Source organism: Myotis nattereri (genome assembly GCF_964212035.1).
Source record: "Myotis nattereri genome assembly, chromosome: 7".
NCBI classification, from domain to species: domain Eukaryota; kingdom Metazoa; phylum Chordata; class Mammalia; order Chiroptera; family Vespertilionidae; genus Myotis; species Myotis nattereri.
In genome coordinates this window covers 42,471,898-42,493,188 of record NC_138082.1, presented here as the reverse complement: position 1 = coordinate 42,493,188, position 21,291 = coordinate 42,471,898, and the positions used below count along the sequence as shown (strand labels likewise).

General features: G+C 40.9%; 1 protein-coding gene across 1 annotated transcript in view; it reads left to right on the top strand.

Annotated features, from left to right (window-relative positions):
- MTX2 (metaxin 2) overlaps positions 1 to 21,291 on the top strand; it is a 66,284-nt gene that overhangs the window by 28,711 nt on the left and 16,282 nt on the right. Inside the window, exon 4 of the mRNA XM_081095621.1 lies at positions 15,902 to 15,974. Within this exon, the coding sequence (XP_080951747.1) occupies positions 15,902 to 15,974 (73 nt within the window). The remainder of the gene's footprint in view (positions 1 to 15,901; positions 15,975 to 21,291) is intronic.

The window sequence follows — 21,291 nt, the reverse complement described above, 5'->3', positions numbered from 1 at the left end:
TGAAGGAGTTAAGCTTGTATTGATTGGTAAAAGAACTTCGATAATAATTTTCTGTGGCTACTCATATTCCTAAACCTAAACCAACTATTTAATAGATTTCTGTATATATAAAAGCCTAAGCAACCGAATGCCCGAGTGACTGGTCACTATGATGCACACTGATCACGCTCAACGCAGGGGGCAGACGCTCAACGCAGAGCTGCCCGCTGGTGGTCAGTGTGCTCCCACAGCGGGAGTGCCTTTCAGCTGACCAACCCATCCCAGCAGCACCACTCCTCAGTAGTCCTGCAGGTCTAATCTCCAGAGAACGGGCCAGGCACTGACGGACCGGCGCCACCTACACGATCCTGACAGTGCTGCACCGGCCTCCTGGAAGTCAGCCTCGGGCACTGCGGCCGCTTCCCCTCCCTAGACAATTTGCAAGGAAGAAACAATATAAAAGCGGCCACCAAGTGGCTCCTGACACCTGGCACGAATGTGAGTGGGCAGGATCTCGGGCCAGCAAGAGCGTCCCACTGCCCGCCCAGAGGGCTGATCACGTCTCGGCCCCCTCCACCTCCCTCGGGACAGGCGCCAGATTCAGGGCTCATGGCTGGCGAGTGCCAATACCGCGGTGTGAGCCTCTCCCCATCAGGACTGACTGGTGGGAGCCCATGGCAGGTGCAGTGGGGCCGGGATGGGGGGGAGCAACAGGCAGCGTTGGACTGCCGGTTTTGGCCCAGTCCCCACAGGCCATTCTGAGGGACCCCACCTGTGCACGAATTCGTGCACTGGGCCCCTAGTGTAATGTAATAGTGTGGGCCACATACGTATAAAATTTTGCAATAGCCCCATTAAAAGAGTAAAAAGAAACAAATGAAATTAATTTTAATAATATATTTTATTTTATTTAATGAGGGTTTCCAGATATCATTTTATCATGTAATCAATACAAACTTTATTAATGATATGCTTTACATTTATATTAAATTCAGGCTCTGGTGTGTATTTTATACTTACATCACATTGCAATTTGTGCTACTCACATTTCAGGCTACATGTAGTTGGTGACTCTTGTATTGACTACACACGTCTAGAAATACAGTATGAACAAACACATATGAACTCTACTTATAAGTTTTCTGCAAAGAGAAATATTTTATTTGAGTTTCTTCAAATGCTGGTGTGTGTGTGTTTTTTTTTTGTAGCAGATTCCACAAATGAAATGGACAGTTGGTCTCTGTTCCAAATACAGTATACCTTAAACAGTATTCTTTGTTTCAAGTTTCCTCATCTGTAAGATATGATAGATGATGGAGATATAGAATCTATTCTCTTGGGAGTCGTGAATGTGTTAATATACATAAAGCACTTAGAAAAAGTATCTGGTATATTGTAAATATGCACTACTACTGATCCTTGAGAGAAGTACATGTAATCAATGTCAGCGGGAGGAATGGAAGATTGCAGGAAGATTTGTTTTTTTTAACCGAAGTGTTAAAAAAAAATGTTAGGACATGTTGAATTTGTGTGAGCATTAATAATTTTCGTAATCATGCTTTTATTCCATACCCCAAAATATTAATATTGAATGCTTTAAATCAAACACAATCCTATATAATACAAGCCTAATATGCTAAGTGTCCAGTTGTCTGGTCATCCATTCAACCAATCAAAGCGTAATATGCTAATGATATGCTAAGGCTGCTCAACCACTTGCTGTGGCATGCACTGACCACCAGAGGGCAGACACTCTGACCGGTAGGTTAGCTTGCTGCTGGGGTCTGGCTGATAGGGACTGAGCCAGACAGGCTGGACACACCCTGGATCCCTCCCGTGATTCCTCCCTGGTTGGCCAATCTCCCACATCCCTCTCTGGGCTCGATCACGCACTGGTGGGGTCACTCGGCCTGGCCTGTGCCCTCTTGCAACCCGGGACCCCTTGGGGGATGTCAGAGAGCTGGTTTCAGCCCAATCCCGCAGGCCAGGTCGAGGGACCCCACTGGTGCACGAAGTCATGCATCAGGCCTCTAGTCCTATAGAATAAAACCCTAATATGCAAATCGACTGAACGGGGGAATGACTGGTCGCTATGATGCGAACTGACCACTAGGGGACAGATGCTCAATGCAGGAGCTGCCCTCTGGTGGTCAGTGTGCTCCCACAGTGGGAACACCCCTCAGCCAGAAGCTGGGCTCATGGCTGGCGTGGTGGCAGGAACCTCTCCTGCCTCTGAGACAGCGCTAAGGAGCAGCGAGCCCGGCTTCTGGTTGGTGAGCACAGTGGTGGTGGCAGGAGCCTTCCCGCCTCCGTCGCAGCGCTAAGGACCCCTCAGTGGACATCCCCCAAGGCATCCTGGACTGCAAGAGGGGATAGGCCGGGCTGAGGCCACCCCCCCGCCCCCCCCCCCCCACACACACCCAGTGCACGAATGTCGTGCACCGGGCCTCTAGTATTTAATAGTACTGAATAAGATTTCTTTTAAAATTGAATGCTTTTATTGTAAAGGACACTCTACTAAGAGCTTTTATGTAAAGTATCTCATTCAGTCCTAACCATAACACTGCTCATTTTAAAGATGTAGAAACTGAAGCTTAGAAAAACTCTACTCAAGGTCATAGATCCCAGAAACTGTGTAGGTAAACATACAACAGTATCGATTGAGTGCTTATCACTGTTCTGAGCACTTAATTCTTATTAACTCATTTAATTCTTATAACAACTATATGAGGTAGGTGCCAGTATAATTCCCATTCTGTGCATAATGTTAGAGCAATAATAATAATGTTGCAAGAATTTGCACAGCACTTACTCTGTGTGCCAGGTGTTGTTATGTGTAGTCCAGGTATCATAGATAATCCTCACACACAGCAGCCCTATGAAGTAGGTAGTGGTATTCTAATTTTACAGATTAGGAAGCTAAGGCAGAGAAGTTAAGCAATTGACTCAAAATTATATGAGTAGTACTTGGCAGAATTTGAACGTAGACCCAGAGAGTCTGAGTGGAGAATTCACACTCATAACTGCTGCATATCAGTTCAGTCCAGTGATACAGATCTTTAAATTTTCATCCAAAAACTAGAGGCCCGGTGCACAAATCTGTGCACTGGTGGGGTCCCTCCACCTGGCCTGCATCCTCTCTCAATCCACGACCCCTCGGGGATGTCAGGCTGCTGGTTTCGGCCCAATCCCTGCAGGCCAGGCTGAGGGACGCCACGGTGCATGAATATGTGCACCGGGCTTCTAGTATGCATATAAGATCTTTGGTTAACCTCTTCCCGTGCTTTCCCTTCCCCTTCCTTCTGAGATTTATCAGTCTGTTCCATGTTTCCATGCCTGTGCGTTGAGCGTCTTTCCCCTGGTGGTCAGTGCGTGTCATAGTGACCAGTCGAACGGTCAAACAGTCACTTAGGTGTGTGTGTGTGTGTGTGTGTGTGTGTGTGTGTGTGTATGTATGTATATATATATATATATACACACACACATACATACATACATATATATAGACTTGAGGCCTGGTGCACGTAATTCATGTACGGGTAAGGTCCCTAGGCCTAGCTGGTGATCAGGGCCAATCAGGGCCTTCTGGCTGCCAGCCGGGGCCTCCCTTTGCTGGCTGCCGGCCGGGGCCTTCCTTCATTCCACGCCACCCCCTGGTGGTCAGCGCACATTATAGCGAGCGATTGAATTCCGGTCGAACTCCTGAGGGGACAATTTGCGTATTTGGTGTGTGTGTGTGTGTGTGTGTGTGTGTGTGTGTATGCATTTAATTCAAAAATTATTTCTGACATTTCCTAGCCAATTATATCTTATTTTTATAGATTACATTAAGTTGTGACAGAAAGATATGTCTTAGTTTTTGGATCTTTGAAATGTGATAAAAGCAGTCTTACCTATATTATGAGTTATTGTGAAGTCCAAGTTTGGTAATAAATGGGAAAAAAGTAAAAGCAATAGAAACATGATGTTAAATGCTGAATTAGTGCCTATTTTGGCTTCAAAGATTTATATACATATTTTTAATGTCTTTATATGATAAAATGTTATTTTCTAGTCAGTTTTAGAGAAGATAATTTAAAAAGAAACCTGCTTGCCCTAGCCGATTTGGCTCAGTGGATAGAGCGTCAGCCTGCAGACTGAAGGGTCCCAGGTTTGATTCCCATCAAGTGCACATGCCCTGGTTGTGGGCTCGATTCCCAGTGTGGGGCCTGCAGAAGGCAGCTGATCAATGATTCTCTCTCATCATTGTTGTTTCTATCTCTTTCTCCCTCTTCCTTCCTCTATGAAATCAATACAAAAATATATAAAAGTAAGTAAATAAAAAGAAACCTGTTTTTGGTGTGTAGTTAAATAGTAATATCCTAATGTAGTGATTAGGGAAGAACAGAGGGAGGAATATTTCTCTCTCCTTTGGGACTGCATGTCTGTTGTTGCATTGTGATTATGAAAATGCTGTATAGCAGATGGCCACAATGGACAGCTTACTTGCAGAATTTTGAAGGAAATAATTTTGAATTTTCAGTTTAGTTGGATACATTGTTTGAAACAAGTTGTTTATGGTTGTATGCAATTTTTGTCTTACTATAGTTTAATTTAAATCTGATGTAAATACATGTAGGATGATATCTGTGGATATATTTTAATAGAGAATTAATATTTTATGGAAAACATTTAAAAATTGGTATCTTAAAATTTCATAAAGTGAAAATTTTATTTTACTTTTTTATTTATTTTGGAGAGAAAGGAGAGAGAGAGAAACAAAGAAACATCGATTTGTTGTTCCACTTACTTAGGCATTACTTGTATGTGCCCTGACCAGAGATCAAACCCTCAACCTTGGTGTATCAGATGATGCTCTAACCAACTGGGCTACCTAACCAGTGCTAAATTTTAGTTTTTTAACATTTGCTCACCCCTCCCACTTTGCTCATCCTCTGCAAAATGAGGCTTCTGTATTTACTTTAAGGATTAGGAGAAGAAAAGGAAAACTAAGGGGTAGAGAGAATTTGGTAAACATCCTATCTAATAAAAGAGAAACATGATAATTGGCGTACGACCGCTACCCTTCCCATTGGCTAATCAGGGCAATATGCAAATTAACTGCCAGCCAAGATGGCGGCCGACAGCCAGGCAGCTTGAAACTAACATGAGGCTTGCTTGCTTCAGTGACGGAGGACTCCAACATTCCCCGCCTGCCGCTGCAGGCCTCTGAGCTGCAACTCTAAGCAACTATGTAACAAATATAGAAGCTAAACAAACCCCCAGAAACCTGCTTTAATCCGCCCCGGGCTTCAGCCAGCAGGATCGCAACATTGTAAGCAAAGGCCAGAAACCTACTTTCAGCAGTGGAGGCCTAAGAGCTGGAGCCAAGCCTCAGCGCTAAAGCTGGCCCAGAATAAAAAAAGAAAAAAGAAAAAAAGCGGTTGGGAGCTTCAGTCACCCCCAGCATGAAAACAGCCCTCAGCCCCTCACCCAGGCTGGCCAGGCACCCCAGTGGGGACCCCCACCCTGAAGGGTGTGACCAGCTGCAAACAGCCATCATCCCCTCACCCAGGCTGGCCAGGCACCCCAGTGGGGACCCCCACCCTGATCCAGGACACCCTTCAGGGTAAACCAGCCGGCACCCACCCGTGCACCAGGCCTCTAGCCTACATAGTAAAAGGGTAATATGCCTCCCATCACCGGGATCAGCGGAGCCGCGAGGCCTCCCGGCACCGGGATCAGCGTGACACGGGGCAGCGCCCAAACCCCCTGATCGCCCTGCGGCTCTGTGTGTGACAGGGGGCGGGGCCAAAACCTCCCTATCCACCCTGCCCTGTTCATGACAGGGGAAGGCGCCCCAACCCCCTGATCAGCCCTGCTCTGTGCCTGATAGGGGGGAGCTCCCCAACCCCCTGATCGCCCTGCGACTCTGTGTGTGACAGGGTGCGGCGCCCCAACCCCCCCCCCCCCACTACGGGCCCTGCTCTGTGTGTGACGGGGTAGAGCCATAACCTTCCCATCAGCCCTGCCCTGAGTGTGAGAGTGGCGGCGCCCCAACCCCCTGATTGGCCCTGCTCTGTGCGCGACAGGGGGTGGCGCCGCAACCTCCCCATCGACCCTGCTTTGAGTGTGACGGGGGTGGTGCCCCAACCCCCCAATCGGCCCTACCCTGAGCGTGACTGAGGGTGGCATCACAACCTCCCGATCGCCCTGCTCTGTGCATGACAGGGGGCGGTGCCCCAACTCCCCAATTGGCCCTGCTTTGAGCCCGACCAGGGGCTGCACCTAGGGATTGGGCCTGCCCTCTGCCACCTGGGAGCAGGCCTAAGCCAGCAGGTTGTTATCTCTCGAGGGGTCCCAGACTGCGAGAGGGCACAGGCCGGGCTGAGGGACCCCCCCGTCCCCCCCGAGTGCACAAATTTTTGTGCACCGGGCCTCTAGTTTGTTATATGAGGGGACTTGTAAAATCCTTTTCAGTATTCTAAAATGAGCAAAATGGAGGCTGCAGATGTTTCCTTGATATCACTGAGTTGAAATTTTTTAGATTGAATATTTTATACTCATCACCTTTTCTATACCAAAAAAAGCATTTTTGTGATTATGCTTATAATCTGGAATAATCTATCTATATATAAATAAAAAGAGGTAATATGCAAATTAGGCCAGGACGCCGTGACAGTCACTACCGGCTCAAGAGAAGCGGCCGGGGGCGGGCCCAGAGCCAGAGACACAACACACAGGATGGCCCGCCCCCGGCCCTAGTGGTCCATGGCGTGGCCGCTGGAGTCCCGGAGCAGAGACACACACACACACACACACACACACACACACACACACGGCAGGGGGGACGGGGGGAATGGGGGGGGGCTGGCACGGGCCTGGAGCAGAGACACACACACAGGGGGGCGGGCCCGGAGTGGAGACACACACAGGGTGCCTGCCAGCTGCAGCGTGCAGCAGTCCCGCCTCTGTGAGTGAGCTGCAGAGGAAACACCTTTTCTGACAGCTCATTGGCTAAGCTCCCTGTTCGCAGCTCACAGTGTTCTTGTTAACTTGGGTAATAAGAATCCAAGAAGGTGATCTAGGGTTTTTCCACCTCACTCCTGGAGGAAAAAACGAAGGTCCGTTGCTAGAGGGGCTAAGAAATGTCATATCCTGCCCTAGCTGGTTTGGCTCAGTGGATAGAGCCTTGGCTTGCGGCCTGCAGGGTCCGGGTTCGATTCTGATCAAGGGCATGTACCTAGGTTGCAGGCTCTTCCCTGGCCGGGCCCAGGTCAGGGCTCATGCAGGAGGCAACCAATTGAAGTGTGCCTCTGACAGTGATGTTTCTCTCTGTCTTTCCGTCTCTCTTCCACGCTCTCTAAAAATCAATGGAAAAATATCCTCAGGTGAGGATAAAAATGAAATGTCATATTCTATGAAAGAGACATCTTGAAAATGCCTAAAGAAAGTTGTTATTTTTTCGTGATGAAGGGACTGGAGTCCGTGTTGATGAAAACACCTTGGCGGCTGCGGCGGCTGTGGCGACTGGTAGTGGCAGCAGCAGCGGGGTGATGGGGGCGGCGCCTTCCCCTGATCAGCCAGGTCGCCTCCCGCAAAGGGAGGCCAGACTGCGGCTTAGGCCCGCTCCCCATGGGGAGCGGGCCTAAGCTGTCAGTGGGACATCCTCTGAGGACTCCTGGACTGTGAGAGGGGGCAGGCTAGGCTGAGGGACCCCCTCCCTCCAGTGCATGAATTTCATGCACTGGGCCACTAGTTTAAATATATAAAACTTAAGTTACAAACAGAATTTTCATTATTAATATTAATTCATTAGCACATAAATGGTATTGTTATATAAAATATTTAAATTAATCTTACCAGATTTGTGAAAATGAAGAATATTCAAAATAGAATTAGGTGGCTATTAGAGTTGTTATTTTTAATAATTAGTGAAATAATGTAAAATGATTATATAAGGTAATGGATTACTAATATAAATAGCTACTTAATTTAGCAAAAAAATCATACTCCTGTAATTCTGAGAGATTGCAAGTAAGAACATCGATTGTATACTTTTTTGTTTAAAAAGTAAATAGCAACCAGAATTTCAAAATTTGTTGCTGTTAAACAGAGCAATAAAGACAGCAGTAAGATGAGAAAAATGACAGTCAATTTTTTAAACAGAAAAAGGCTAGAATTCTTCATTATTAGATATACAGTATCAACATAATCGATCTAGCAGCATTGTATTTGAGCTGAAAATACACTTAAATTTGAGGCCATACACTACTCGTCTGAGTGAAACATCTTTCATATAGTTCTAAGATGAAATTACCCTTGAATGAATAGCATCTTCATTTATCTTCAAACCTCTTCTGTGCTTTTAGTGAATCTACTCTTTCAACATTCTACAACAAGAATTACATTATACCATTATACCAAAGTACTTCTGCAGTGTGAAATAGATTGGTTTGGAGAATGAACCTGGCTTTGCTATAAATTACATTCCCAGGTACAAAGGAGTTTGTTATTTTGTTTAAAATAGTCACAAATATAATTAAGGTCTTAATTTATGTTAAACTACAAATATGGCTATTACTTTAACTGGATTAGGTACTTAATCTGTCATTTCAAGAATGATACCTAACACTTTTCATTTGTAACCTTAGATATATTATTTCAATTACCAGATCTGCAGCTGTTTGATATAAAAATGAATTATTTTGTAGATAGATTTGTTCATGGTTTTTAATTTTAAAACATGCCTCTTCAGTAAAGTGAAAAATAATTCTTCAGTTGTCATCATAGTTTTCCTTTGTATCCTAGTAAAACAAGATATGAATTAAAATTCAGAACCATTTTCATTTTGGGTCCTGAAAATGGCATTGCACACTTTAAAATAGTCCTTGGTGAATCTTTACATAAAATATTTCAGATTTAATTATGAAATGAATAAAAGCTTTGTCTTAAAGAAGAAAACTTGAGGTCTGCTGTCAGGATAGATTTACCTGGTTGTACTGAAAATGGATTGATTGTCCAGTACCTAGAATTTGGATAACTTTGTTAATGTGATGCACATACTTTTAAGAAGCTATATTTATAATTCCTTAAATTCCACAAAATTAATTAGTATAAAGCATCCAGTCTTTAAAAAACTTATTAAATATAATTCTTTAAACTATTGAATTACTTTTATATCTTTACTAGAGGCCTGATGCACAAAATTCGTGCCTGGGTAGGGTCCCTAGGCCTGGCTGGCAATCAGGGCCGATTTGTGGGGCGACCAGAGGGGCAATCGGGGGCCCCTGCTGGCACCCTCCTTGGCTGGTCTTGGGCCTGTGGGCTGGGGGCAGCTCCTGCATTGAGCGTCTGCCCCATGGTGGTCAGTGCGCGTCATAGTGACTGGTCATCCCACCGGTTGTTCCGCCGCTCGATTTGCACATTAGGCTTTTATTACACAGGATTGAGAAGCGATGTTGAATTTCTTTTAGTGCAATTAAAGAATATTGTTATGTATTTTACTTGTAAGACCAATGCTCATTTTGTTTTTGGAATAAAGGAGAGGAAAGAAGATTGTTGTTACTGCTCATTGGTAAATGATTCAATATTGAGTTACCATTATTTTATTAAAATGAAAGGAATACATTTTATTCTTGCCATTTACGATTTAGCTTATCTTAAGAATTTCAATTTTTTTCTGTTTTTATTATTTTTCTCCGTTGGGAATATTTATTTTATCTGTAAATAACAAAACTTTAAAACATTCATTAGAGGACCTCAGGGGGGAAAAAAAGTAGTTTCTTTTCTTTACTCCCAAATTATTCATTGAGTGCCAGCCAGGCAACTGGTATTGCATTAGGTTCTTGGTTTACAAGAATTACTCTTTTTCTTCCTTTGCCTATTTTATATCTCTTTGCTTAATTTCGACCCTACAACTTACTTTCATTTATTCTAACAGGGAAAGCTTGTATCTTTTCCTATTCTGGTTATTGTTTGTGTTGCTTTTATTCTGAACTTGATTTTTTTTCTACAGCTGTCAGCTGTTGATGTATCTAAAATTGACTCAAATATTCCAGGAATAATTTTCAGGTGAAAGTTGTATTATGGGAGGTCCTCTGATGTGCTCTCAATAGCATTTTATGTTTTTGGCAACAAATTTGCTCTATTTAAAGCTTATTTATGCTTATTGAATTGTGGTTTCTGATTACTTCTGCACAGCTTTTTTTTTTTAAGTTGAATTCCTATTACTGTTTCCTAAAACACTATCTGTTTATTGATATTTGTAATATTATTGACTTTTAAAAAATTCTCTGAATTTAACAGGAATTACATCTAGTTTTTTATATGCATGTAAACAATAGAAATTTATTTCTCATAGTTCTGGAGGCTAGAAGTTCAAGACAGGGTTGCAGCATTGGTGAGGGAGGGCCCTCTTCTGGGTTGCAGACTTTTTATTTTTAAATTTTTATTGTTGAGAGTATTATAGATGCTCCCCCCCCCATTCCTCCCACATCTAATTTTTTAAAAACAGTGAGCTTTGTTGTATATTACTAGTTATCTATGAAGTTATGTTTGCATTTGTTATTATGAATATCAATATCTTACTCATTAAGCAAATATTTATTGAGAACTGTAGTATGCCAAGGATAATGTACTGGATAAGATAGACATGGTCATTGTGTACTAATGGAGCGTGTATTCTGGAGGTAGAGGCCTTTTATCAGTTTCATCAGTGTGTATTACTTAGAAAAATTATTTGTAAAGTAAAAGTTTATGTCAATATCTTTATTCATTTGTTTTTGCCTTGTAGAAAGATTTTATATTATATGAGATACATATTAAAAACAGACATATATTTGCTCTTTACATTATTCTTTAAAAAAGTACTTTGTGTTGTGTTGACTTATTTATCCTTTAAATATCTATTTAGAGATTTTTAGCTTAGTGTACAATTTTGCTATTTTGATTTTAAGTGGTATTTTACACACAGTACCTCAGTTACTCTGCTTAATATATTGTTTTCATTTTAGAAATCAGAATGCTTATGAGATAAAGGAACTTTCTCAACTCAAGCAGTCAGTCACTAAGACTCCACTGAGAGATGTCTCACTGGGAGGCTCTGCTCTATTAACTCCTTTTTGTTCTATACTGACTTTTAAAACTGATGCAGAGACTTTTCATTTTTCAAAGATATTGTAGTCTTCCATTTAAACAACTTGCTTCTTAAATCTGTCTTCTGTTAGGATCCATTAAGTTCTGCTAGGGCACTTACCCAGTGACAATTAAGGAGTGGGGATGTGCTAATGGTTCACCCAGTCATAATAGTGGTATGGCTTATGAGTCAGCAACAGAAAGTCAATTGCTCTAAATGATGGTAAGGATAGCATCTTAATGAGGCAACATCTTCCCTGTGTAAATGTAGCCACCAGGGCAGGCCTGTTGTTGGCTGGCTGTGTTTCCATTCAACTGAGGTTGAGCCCTTTTCACCATTTTCTGAACTATTTTTAGTTATCTTTTTGAAAAGCAATAATGCAATTAAATCAAAGAATATTTGATATTTTAACGTTTTTAATATTGTGGATTCTATTTCCTTGTTTCTGTCAGGAACTATCATATTTATTGTTTTTTGTAAAAGAACTGAATGACTTTTTGGCTTTGAATTTAATTTCACTGATTTCCTCCCTACATTTCCTTCTGGAATATTATTAGTATGTTTCTCCATGAATAAAGACTTGAAGAAACTAGATATGCATAATACTTGAGATGTATTGTTTTGTTTGATTTTCTCATTAATGTTATTCTACTTTCCTACTTGTATTAATTATAAGAGACCTGCATACTTATTTTTAATCTCCTGAAGGTTGAGCCATACATAGTTGCTGAGATTTTAAAGGACTCCTGCAGGCAGTGGCTTTTTCATGTCACTCATGTCTCAGCAAAATTTCAGAAAGATAATACTGCTCTGATTGGATGGCTTTCTTAGCTTCTTAAAGCTGCTTATTTTAACCAGGCGGTTAAATTGACTTTTCACTTGGTGTGGGCTGTAGATGTAGGGGATAGAAATCACCAAAGATAAAACTATCCTTGATTGTATTTTTATTCTGTATAATATTAGTTTCTTAACACCTTGATTACAGACCTCCAGGAAAGTGTTGACAAAGATGATATTGATCTGTACATACTTCTGTCACCTGTGTCCGTAAAAGAGATGGGGTGGCCTTCAAGATTGGGCTTCTCAGTGTTTCAGTAGAACATGCTTGTCTGGTTTCAAAGAATGTAATTGTACCTTAGCATCTCCAGGTCTTTGAAAAGAGAGCGGAGTTATTTGCTATTCATGTCCTTTCTTGCTAAGATGTCTTTAATACACTGATTACCATTGTTACAGACCCACTGGGTGCAGTAGAACTTTCTGCAATGATGTAAATGTTCTGGTGGGTTTTGTGTGTGTGTGTGTGTGTGTGTGTGTGTGTGTGTTTTGTGTGCTGTTCCATAAATATAATATCCAGTAGCCACATGTGACTTTTGAACACTTGAAATGTGGCTGGTATATCTGGGGAACTGAATTTAAAATTTTATTCAACTTTAATTCATTTAAATTTAAGTTAAATAGCCACAGATGACTAGTGGCTACCATATTGGACAGCACAGTTTATACATCATTATTCTGATAGAATGTAGTAAGTTTTTGACTCAAAAACTTTATATTGCGAATCACTTGAATTAGTTTGGAATAAAATATCCAACTGAGGAATAGGACTTAGGTGAGTTATCCTAAGTTTTCTTACTATAATTAGAACTACATTTTCCTTTGGATTTAGCTAAGAATAAAAACATGCAGATTTCGATTTCAGATTGAAAGTAAAATGTGTATTAGGTTGTTGTTTCATGCCTGTTTTATTTGGAGTAAATGGAGTGCCGATAGGGGATTGAAAATGAAAATGAAAGATGAAAATACTATTTTGGAATGTTTTTGGGATTTTCTTCCATCCTACAAGAGAAAGGGTAATACTGTTTGAATCAAAGCCTGATTTGGTTTTAGAATTTTTATATTCTTGAACACAATCATAGTATTGTTTTATTTTGTATTTTGAAAGTTTGGATGAAAATACTGTGTTTGTGACATCAGACTTCTTTGTGAAGTACAGATTAATTCAGAAAACGTATTTTGAATCAGGGATGAAGAGTAATTATAGTAAATATTGTAAAACTAATCTTTGGCTAAGCAGAGTTATTCCATCAATTGGACAAAATTGATGTTAAATTGGACAAAATTAAGTTTGTATTTATAGTAAAGTGGTAAAAAATTAACAGGACTAGAAGTATGGCTTTGATTACAGAACATTAAAATTTTGCTTAATCACTTTTGTGAAATACAGCTTTTGGAACATTGATTAGTACAGTTGCCACTATGCATGTAGTATAGGAAAGTGCAGTATACCATATTTACTATTTTTTATATGACTGTTAACTAACAACTGAATTATTATTTACACCTTTGAGAAGATATAAGCAGTTTTTTCAGATTCCTTTCTTCTTTTGAGGGCCTCAATCCTCTCTTAGTTCCTCATTCTTAGCACATGATTTCTCCTGTTAATCACGGAATATGAGCACGCTCTAATTTTCTTATTATACTGCAGTCTTCATCACTGTTTCCGACCACCCCTTATATTACAGTGGAAAAAGTGTCCTGTTTTTTGACAAAAATTCTCTCCACCTGTGCTTTTATTCCATTCCTTTTTACCTTCGCATGGATTTTGCATGTCAGTTTTTCTACTGTTTCTTGTCATTTCAGCCTATTTCCACTTTTTTTTCTATTTATGTTTTAATGAGCTCAGCCTTTCTTCGTCATCAGTGCAGTTGCATATATAATGGAAGGGAGTTGACCTTTTTAATCCCTCCTTCCTTCTTCTCACTAGTCTTCTTGAAAGAGCTGTTTAAATTTATCCTCTCTAATTCTCTTCCTAGCAAACTGTGTTTTAATAATCTTTCCACATGAGTTACACCCTGTTACGAGAGAGCCTGGGAAATAAAGTTCTTATTTCAGGCAATCACGTGTGAAGATATAACTCATGGGTTCTACCACTGTAGAGAAAGTGGGGGAACATATATAGGGAGATAATTGCACCTCTGCCACAATAAACTCTGAGAGCTTTGGTTGGCTCAGTCACTAAGTATTGAATGCTTAGTATAAGTAGTGCACTATCTTACAGTAGCTGTAGGAAAATGAGGGAGGTTGGAGGGGTGACAGAATTACAAAAATTCAAATCTATTCTTTGCTTCTCTAAGATACTACATTTACTTGACATCAGACATGTAGACATAAATTTTAGAGCAATGAAGGAATCAGAGGGTATAAGTAGAGAGGGATCAGAGTCATGTGTGGTTTATTTTTAGAGAGGAGCATTTCTAGAAGACTGGAGTTTTGTGAAGACAGACTTAAAGAATAGAATTGACATATTTTTAGGTAAATAGAGCTCTTCGTATAAGATAATAATCACTGTTGAACACTCTTACTACTTTGAAAGAATCTTAAGACTGATTTCCAACATAAAACTGAGGAAGGAATTGCAATAGGCAGCCCTATGAGAAATCTTTATTGGCTAGGATAGGCTGGTCTATTAATAGTCTTAATATAAGTATTAGCCTTGTTATTTATTAATTTCTCTCAACTGACATTTGACTGTTATTTATAGCAGTTTCCTCAGTTTTGAAATAGATAAAAACTTTGTTTTCTAATTTGTATGTGGTAATTAAAACCATTGTGATATACTAGAGGCCTGGTGCAATTTGTGCACGGTGGGGTCTGGCTGCCCTGACTGATCAGGGCTGGGGGGTGGGGAATAGAAAGTGGGGGCCGAGGGGATATGGGAGGCTGGCTGGCTTGCCCTGCTGCTAATCAGGGTGGGGGGACCGAAGGGCAGTTAGGGGGAGGGGCTGTGGCTGGCCGGGGGGAGTGGCTGCAGGCAGTTGGTGGGCAGGCCCCACCCCCTGGTCGAACTCCTGGTAGAGGGGACAATTTGCATATTAGCCTTTTATTATAAAGGATGACTACCCCAATTGAACAATTTTATAGAAAGAAGATAGGTAAATATAGTGAGTGGAGAAAAAGAAACCTAGATGTCATAGAAAAGAGAACAAGGGGAGTAACCTTTGAGTGTTACAAAAAAACAGTGGAGAGAATCTGTCGGAAGGCATATAGGTTGGCAGAGAGTTTACTGATGTCTTAAAAACACTTAAAAATGAATTAGTATATATTGTCAATACAATTTTATATTTTTTCACTTAGTATTATAATATGGATATTTTTCCTGTCATAAAATATTCTTTATTTAAAAGTGTGATTTTTAACATTGTATAATATTTCATGGTTTGGATTTATCATAAATGATTTACCCATTTCCTATTGTTAAATATTTAAAATTTTTGTTACTTTAAACAAAGTAAAAATAAACTATATATTTAGTAAGTGATTAGTGAGCATAAAAACTACATGTTAGGATATTTAGTATTATTGGGGAGAACTTTAAAATAGTAGAAATAACATTTTGAGAGCTTTTTCCTAAGACAAGAAAGAATAGTGAAATTAAGTAATAATACCTTATAAAAATTGGACTTTTGCCATCTATTAAAGAAAATTAAAACAGTGTACAGTACTGTTGACTTATGTAAATAAGTACAGTAAAATAAATGTGATAATTTACATTTCCAGTCTTAAATGTATAAACGCTTTAAGCTTCATACACTCACTGGTGTTTACATCATACTGGGTTTTCAGTAGGGAAATATTTTATTTTTGTTTGGAATACAAATCTTTCACTTTCAATAGATATATTCTTTTCCAATAAAGTGTTACTATTATCTAAGTGATTACTTAAGTTTAGAAAAGAAGTTTTTAAAAAGTTGTGTTCAAATATGCATATACTTTCCCTAGGCTTACTGTATTTCTCTTGATTTACAGGCCTTTTTGCAAATGTGTAATCTGCCTATCAAAGTAGTTTGTAGGGCAAATGCAGAATATATGTCTCCATCTGGTAAGTGTCTTCTTCTCCTCTGTTATTATACACTGACAAACTTGGTGCTAGTCCAATTTGTACCTAGATTTTTTTTTTACAGAGTGGAAGGGAGATAGAGAGTTAGAAACATCGATGAGAGAGAAACATCCATCAGCTGCCTTCTGCACACCCCCACTGGGATGTGCCCGCAACCAAGGTACATGCCCTTGACCAGAATTGAACCTAGGACGCTTCAGTCTGCAGGCCGACGCTCTATCCACTGAGCCAAACCAGTTAGGGCTGTACCTAGATTTTTAAAATGCGTATATTTTTTGTTTACTTTTTGAAGAATTTCCCTATGGTTTTATAAAGTAAAATTGCAAACTTGACAGTACTGTGGTGGGCCTCTCTATGCATTTCAGCTCTGTGGTCAGAAATATTTACTGGAAAGTTAAGGAATTGTTTTAAATAGTAGATTTTAAGAAAATAGAAAATCTTAGATTTTGCCAGTTCTTTTTTACACAGGACTGTTTTCCTCTTCACAAAACAAATTTTAATATTGATGGACCCATTTATTATTAAACAGACTTCTCTAAATTATATTGTCCTATTATAAATATGGAAGAAGAGAAATTGTGAAATAGTTAAATTAACTTGTCACAAGTCTTAATGTCATTTCTGAATGTTTTTGGTTTTTAGTTCCTTTTGTTTTAACAAGTTTTAAGATACTTTCTATTAAGATTTTAGCCTTTCTGCTATTTTTCATAATCAGTATTGCTTTTTTATGTGTCATGTATTAGTACAGTTTTAAATAAGGATGCTTCATGCCCTAGCTGGCTTGGCTCAGTGGATAGAGTGTCAGCCTGCAGACTGAAGGGTCCCAGGTTGGATTCCGGCCGAGGGCACATGCCTGCGTTGCGGGCTCGATCCCCAGTAGGGGTCGTGCAGGAAAAAGCCGATCAGTGATTCTCTCTCATCATTGATGTTTCTCTCTCTTCCCTCTCCCTTCCTCTCTGAAATCAATAAAGAAATATATTTATAAAAAATAAATAAGGATGATTCAGATATATTTTTTTTTTTTAAATATATTTTATTGATTTTTTACAGAGAGGAAGGGAGAGAGATAGAGAGCCAGAAACATCGATGAGAGAGAAACATCGATCAGCTGCCTCCTGCACATCTCCTACTGGGGACGTGCCCGCAACCCAGGTACATGCCCCCGACCGGAATCGAACCTGGGACCTTTCAGTCCGCAGGCCGACGCTCTATCCACTGAGCCAAACCGGTTTCGGCGATTCAGATATTTTTAATATAAAATATAATGCTGATAAATGTTAAGTAAAATTGATATGGAATATTATAACTATGCTTTTTCTGGAGCAATAATAACATAGAGTCATTCTTTTATGAATAAATCTTGTTGAATATAACTGATGGGCATAAGTGTATTACATTTTTTTTTAGGGAAACATTTACCTGTCTCTTCATTGTAATGATAACTTGTGTTAAACATTTTTTTCCATCTTATGTTCTTGAGGGTAGTAATAATTGTCAAAAGCTGTGAAGATGCTCTCTCCATACACATTGAAAATTCTAAAATTCTATATGAATACTCTATAGAGGGTGTGGCAAAAGTAGCTTTACAGATATTCATGTGGAAAATAATATAATAATAATAATTACAGCTTTTATGAGTGATTAAATTTTAATATATTTCAAAAAATATATGATATAAACTGTTTTGCATATTCACAACTTGAAACCTACTTTTGCCCCACCTTGTGTTTATAGGTTTATGAATATATATTTTAAAACATTTCCATAAAATAATTTCCAGACTTGTAAACATAGACATATTTTATATTCTTGAAGGCCATTCATTAGCTGACTCATTTTTTTTTTGTTAATTTTACTGAATTCTGGAGAAATGAATTATATTGGGTTCTATCTATCCTTTTTCTCTAGGTAGCCATACAAAGAATGTAAGTACACATACTATATAATAAAGAGCTAATATGCAAATGGTCGTCACACACTCATGCCATCATGCCCTAACGGCTCAGACACTCAACACTGGGGAGAGAGAAATGGGGACCAGCCAGGCTGCAGCCTGGCCTGGGAGAGGGACAAGCCGCCCACCCCGCGGTTCCGGGCACCAGCGGCTGCGCCTGCGGCCCAGGAGAGGGACAAGCCGCCCGCCCTGTGGTCGGGGTGCCAGCAGCTGTGCCTGTGCCTGCAGCCCGGAAGAGGGACGAGCCACCCGCCCCTCGATCCCAGGCACCAATGCCTGTGGCTGCAGCATGGGAGAGGGACAAGCTGCCCGCCCCGTGGTCTCGGGCGCCTGCAGTTGCGGCCTGGGCGAGGTCACCCGTCCACGGTCCCCTATGGCTGCGGCTGGCCTGGGTGAAGCCGGCACAGGTCCTGGGTGCCTGCAGCCGGCTGGAGGAGGGAATCCTGGGTCCTGGGTGCAGGGTGAGGCAGAGGCGGTTAGGGGTGATCAGGTCAGCAGGGGGGCAGCTAGGGGCGGTCAGGCCGGTAAGGGAGCAGTTAGGGGCAATCAGGCAGGCAGGCAGATGAACGGTTAGGAGCCAGCGGTCTCGGATTGTGAGAGACAGTTGGACATCCCCAGAGGGGTCCCGGATTGGAGAGGGTGCAGGCCGGGCTGACGGACCCTCCCCGCCCCGTGCACAAATTTTGTGCACCGGGCCTCTAGTACCAAATGGTTAGTAATCTAATACTGAAGTTGATATCTTTGGCAAATAAGGAGAAGCCATACCTACCTGCTTCCTAAAATGACTGTATTATATACTTAAGTATCACCTAGATAGATATCTACCTTATTTTTATAGACTATGAAAGACAAACAGATAAATATTGTAGAGACTACAATAATACATACGTACAGATATACATTCATTCATAGGAGGGGGCTTCTATAGGTAGATGAAATGGCACTTTCTGTTAAGATATTTACATTTTATCATATCTCTAGTATTAGTCTTTTCATCATGGGGTGATCAGGGGAATGTATTTCATCTTATTTACTTATTTGACCTTGTGGAATTTTTTTTTAAATTTCTTTATTGGTTAAGGTATTACAAATGTGTCCTCATCCCCCCAATAACTCCCAACCTCCTCCCCGCCCCCCACTCATACTCTCATCCCCCTGTTGTCCCTGTCCATTGGTTTGGCTTATATGCATGCATACAAGTCCTTTGGTTGGTCTCCTGGAAAATTTTTTTTAATCCTCAGTCAAGGGTATGTTTTTCTTGATTTTAGAGAGAGGGTAAGGGAGAAAGAGAGAGAGAGAAACATCAATTGGTTGCCTCCTGACTAGGGATTGAACACGCAACCTAGGTATGTGCCCTGACCAGGAATGGAATCCACAATCTTTTGGTGTACAAAACTGTGTTCCAACCAACTGAGTCCCCTGGCCAGGGTTATTGTGGAAGATTTTTTTTAATTGTTTTATTGCTTAAAGTATTACAAAGAGTATTATATATGTCTCCTTTTTATTTCTCCCCTTGACCTTCCCCTGGCCTCCCATACCCCCCAGTGTCTTGTGTTCATTGGTTATGCTTATATGCATGCATACAAGTCCTTTGGTTGATTTCTTACCCACCCCTCCAACCCTCCCCAGCCTTCCCGCTGTAGTTTGACAGTCTGCTCGATGTTGCTCTGCCTTTGTATCTATTTTTGCTCATCGGTTTATAATGGTCTTAATTATCCATAAATGAGTGAGATCATGTCGTATTTTTCTTTCATTGACTGGCTTATTTCACTAAGCATAATGCTCTCCAGTTTCATCCATGCTGTTGCAAATGGTAAGAATTCCTTCTTTTTTACAGCAGCATAGAATTCCATCGTGTAGATGTACCACAGTTTTCTAATTTGTGGAAGATTTTTAAAGCAGAGAGGATCATGGAATAGTCAGAAGAGCACTTGGCTAAGTGTTAGGAAATTTAGTCTAATTCTTCTGTGACATATTAACAGTTTCTTTGGGAAATTTGACATCTCTTTTTTGAGCTCTGGTGACCACATCTGTAATATGAGATGGCTGGATATGATGACATCCAAGGTTTTTTCTTTTACTAATATTCTCTAAATCTTCATACTTGCTTGGCGACATCTTGTTGCTTTCTTTAGAAATAAAAGTTCTAAAAATGATTATTCTGCCTAAAGTGAGTAAAAGTGCCTTTAGTTTTCTTTTATAACCTTTGATTGGTGCCAGACAATAACTGTCTCACTGTGCTTTTTGCCTTATAATAAGGATACAATAAAGATATAACATTGGCTTCACTTTAAATCAAGCAAGTAACAAAAAACGTTCACTGCCTTTTATATATACACTAGGCCCAGTGCACGAATTCGTGCACGGGTGGGGTCCCTAGGCCTGGCTGGTGATCCGGGTTGGAGCCAGTCTGGGCTACGGGAGGTTGGCCGGCTGCCCAATCAAGGCCAGTTGGGGCTGGCCGGCCTGGGGGAGGTTTGGCCTGCCAGGGTGAGGGACCGCAGGAGGTTGGCTGTGGGAGCGCACTGACCACCAGGGGGGCAGCTCCTGAGTTGAGTGTCTGCCTCCTGGTGGTCAGTGCATATCATAGCGACCAATCGACCAGTCGTTTGGTCACTTAGGCTTTTATATATATAGACTAGAGGCCCGGTGCACGAAATTCGTGAATGGGTAAGGTCCCTAGGCCTGGCCGGTGATCAGGGCCGATCGGGGCCTTCCACTGCCGGCTGGGGCCTTCCTTCCCCGGCTGCTGCCCACTGGCTGGGGCCTTCATTCCGCGCTGCCCCCTGGTGGTCAGCGCACATCATAGTGAGCGATCGAACTCCCAGTCAAACTCCCAAGGGGATACTTTCATATTAGCCTTTTATATATATATACCTTTATATTTAGTGATATATAAGTATTTAATTGATTACCCACACTGCTTCCCTTTTTCAGAAACTGTAGTGCTCAAAATATTTTTAAGAAAAGAAATAAAATGAAATCTCTTTCTTCCAAGAACTCCAAACTGGTTACTGAAAAAGAGAAATACACTTTGCTCTCAAAATGTTACACCCCAGAAATACCCTTCCGTCTAGGCCAGGGGTTCTCAACCTGTGGGTCGCGACCCTTTTGGGGGTCGAACGACCCTTTCACAGGGGTCACTTAAGACCATCGGAAAACACATATATAATTACATATTGTTTACAGTAGCAAAATTACAGTTATGAAGTAGCAATGAAAATAATTTTATGGTTGGGGTTCACCACAACATGAGGAACTGTATTAAAGGGTCGCAGCATTAGGAAGGTTGAGAACCACTGGTCTAGGCATTCATTAATAAATAGTTTTTATTCTAAGATTATT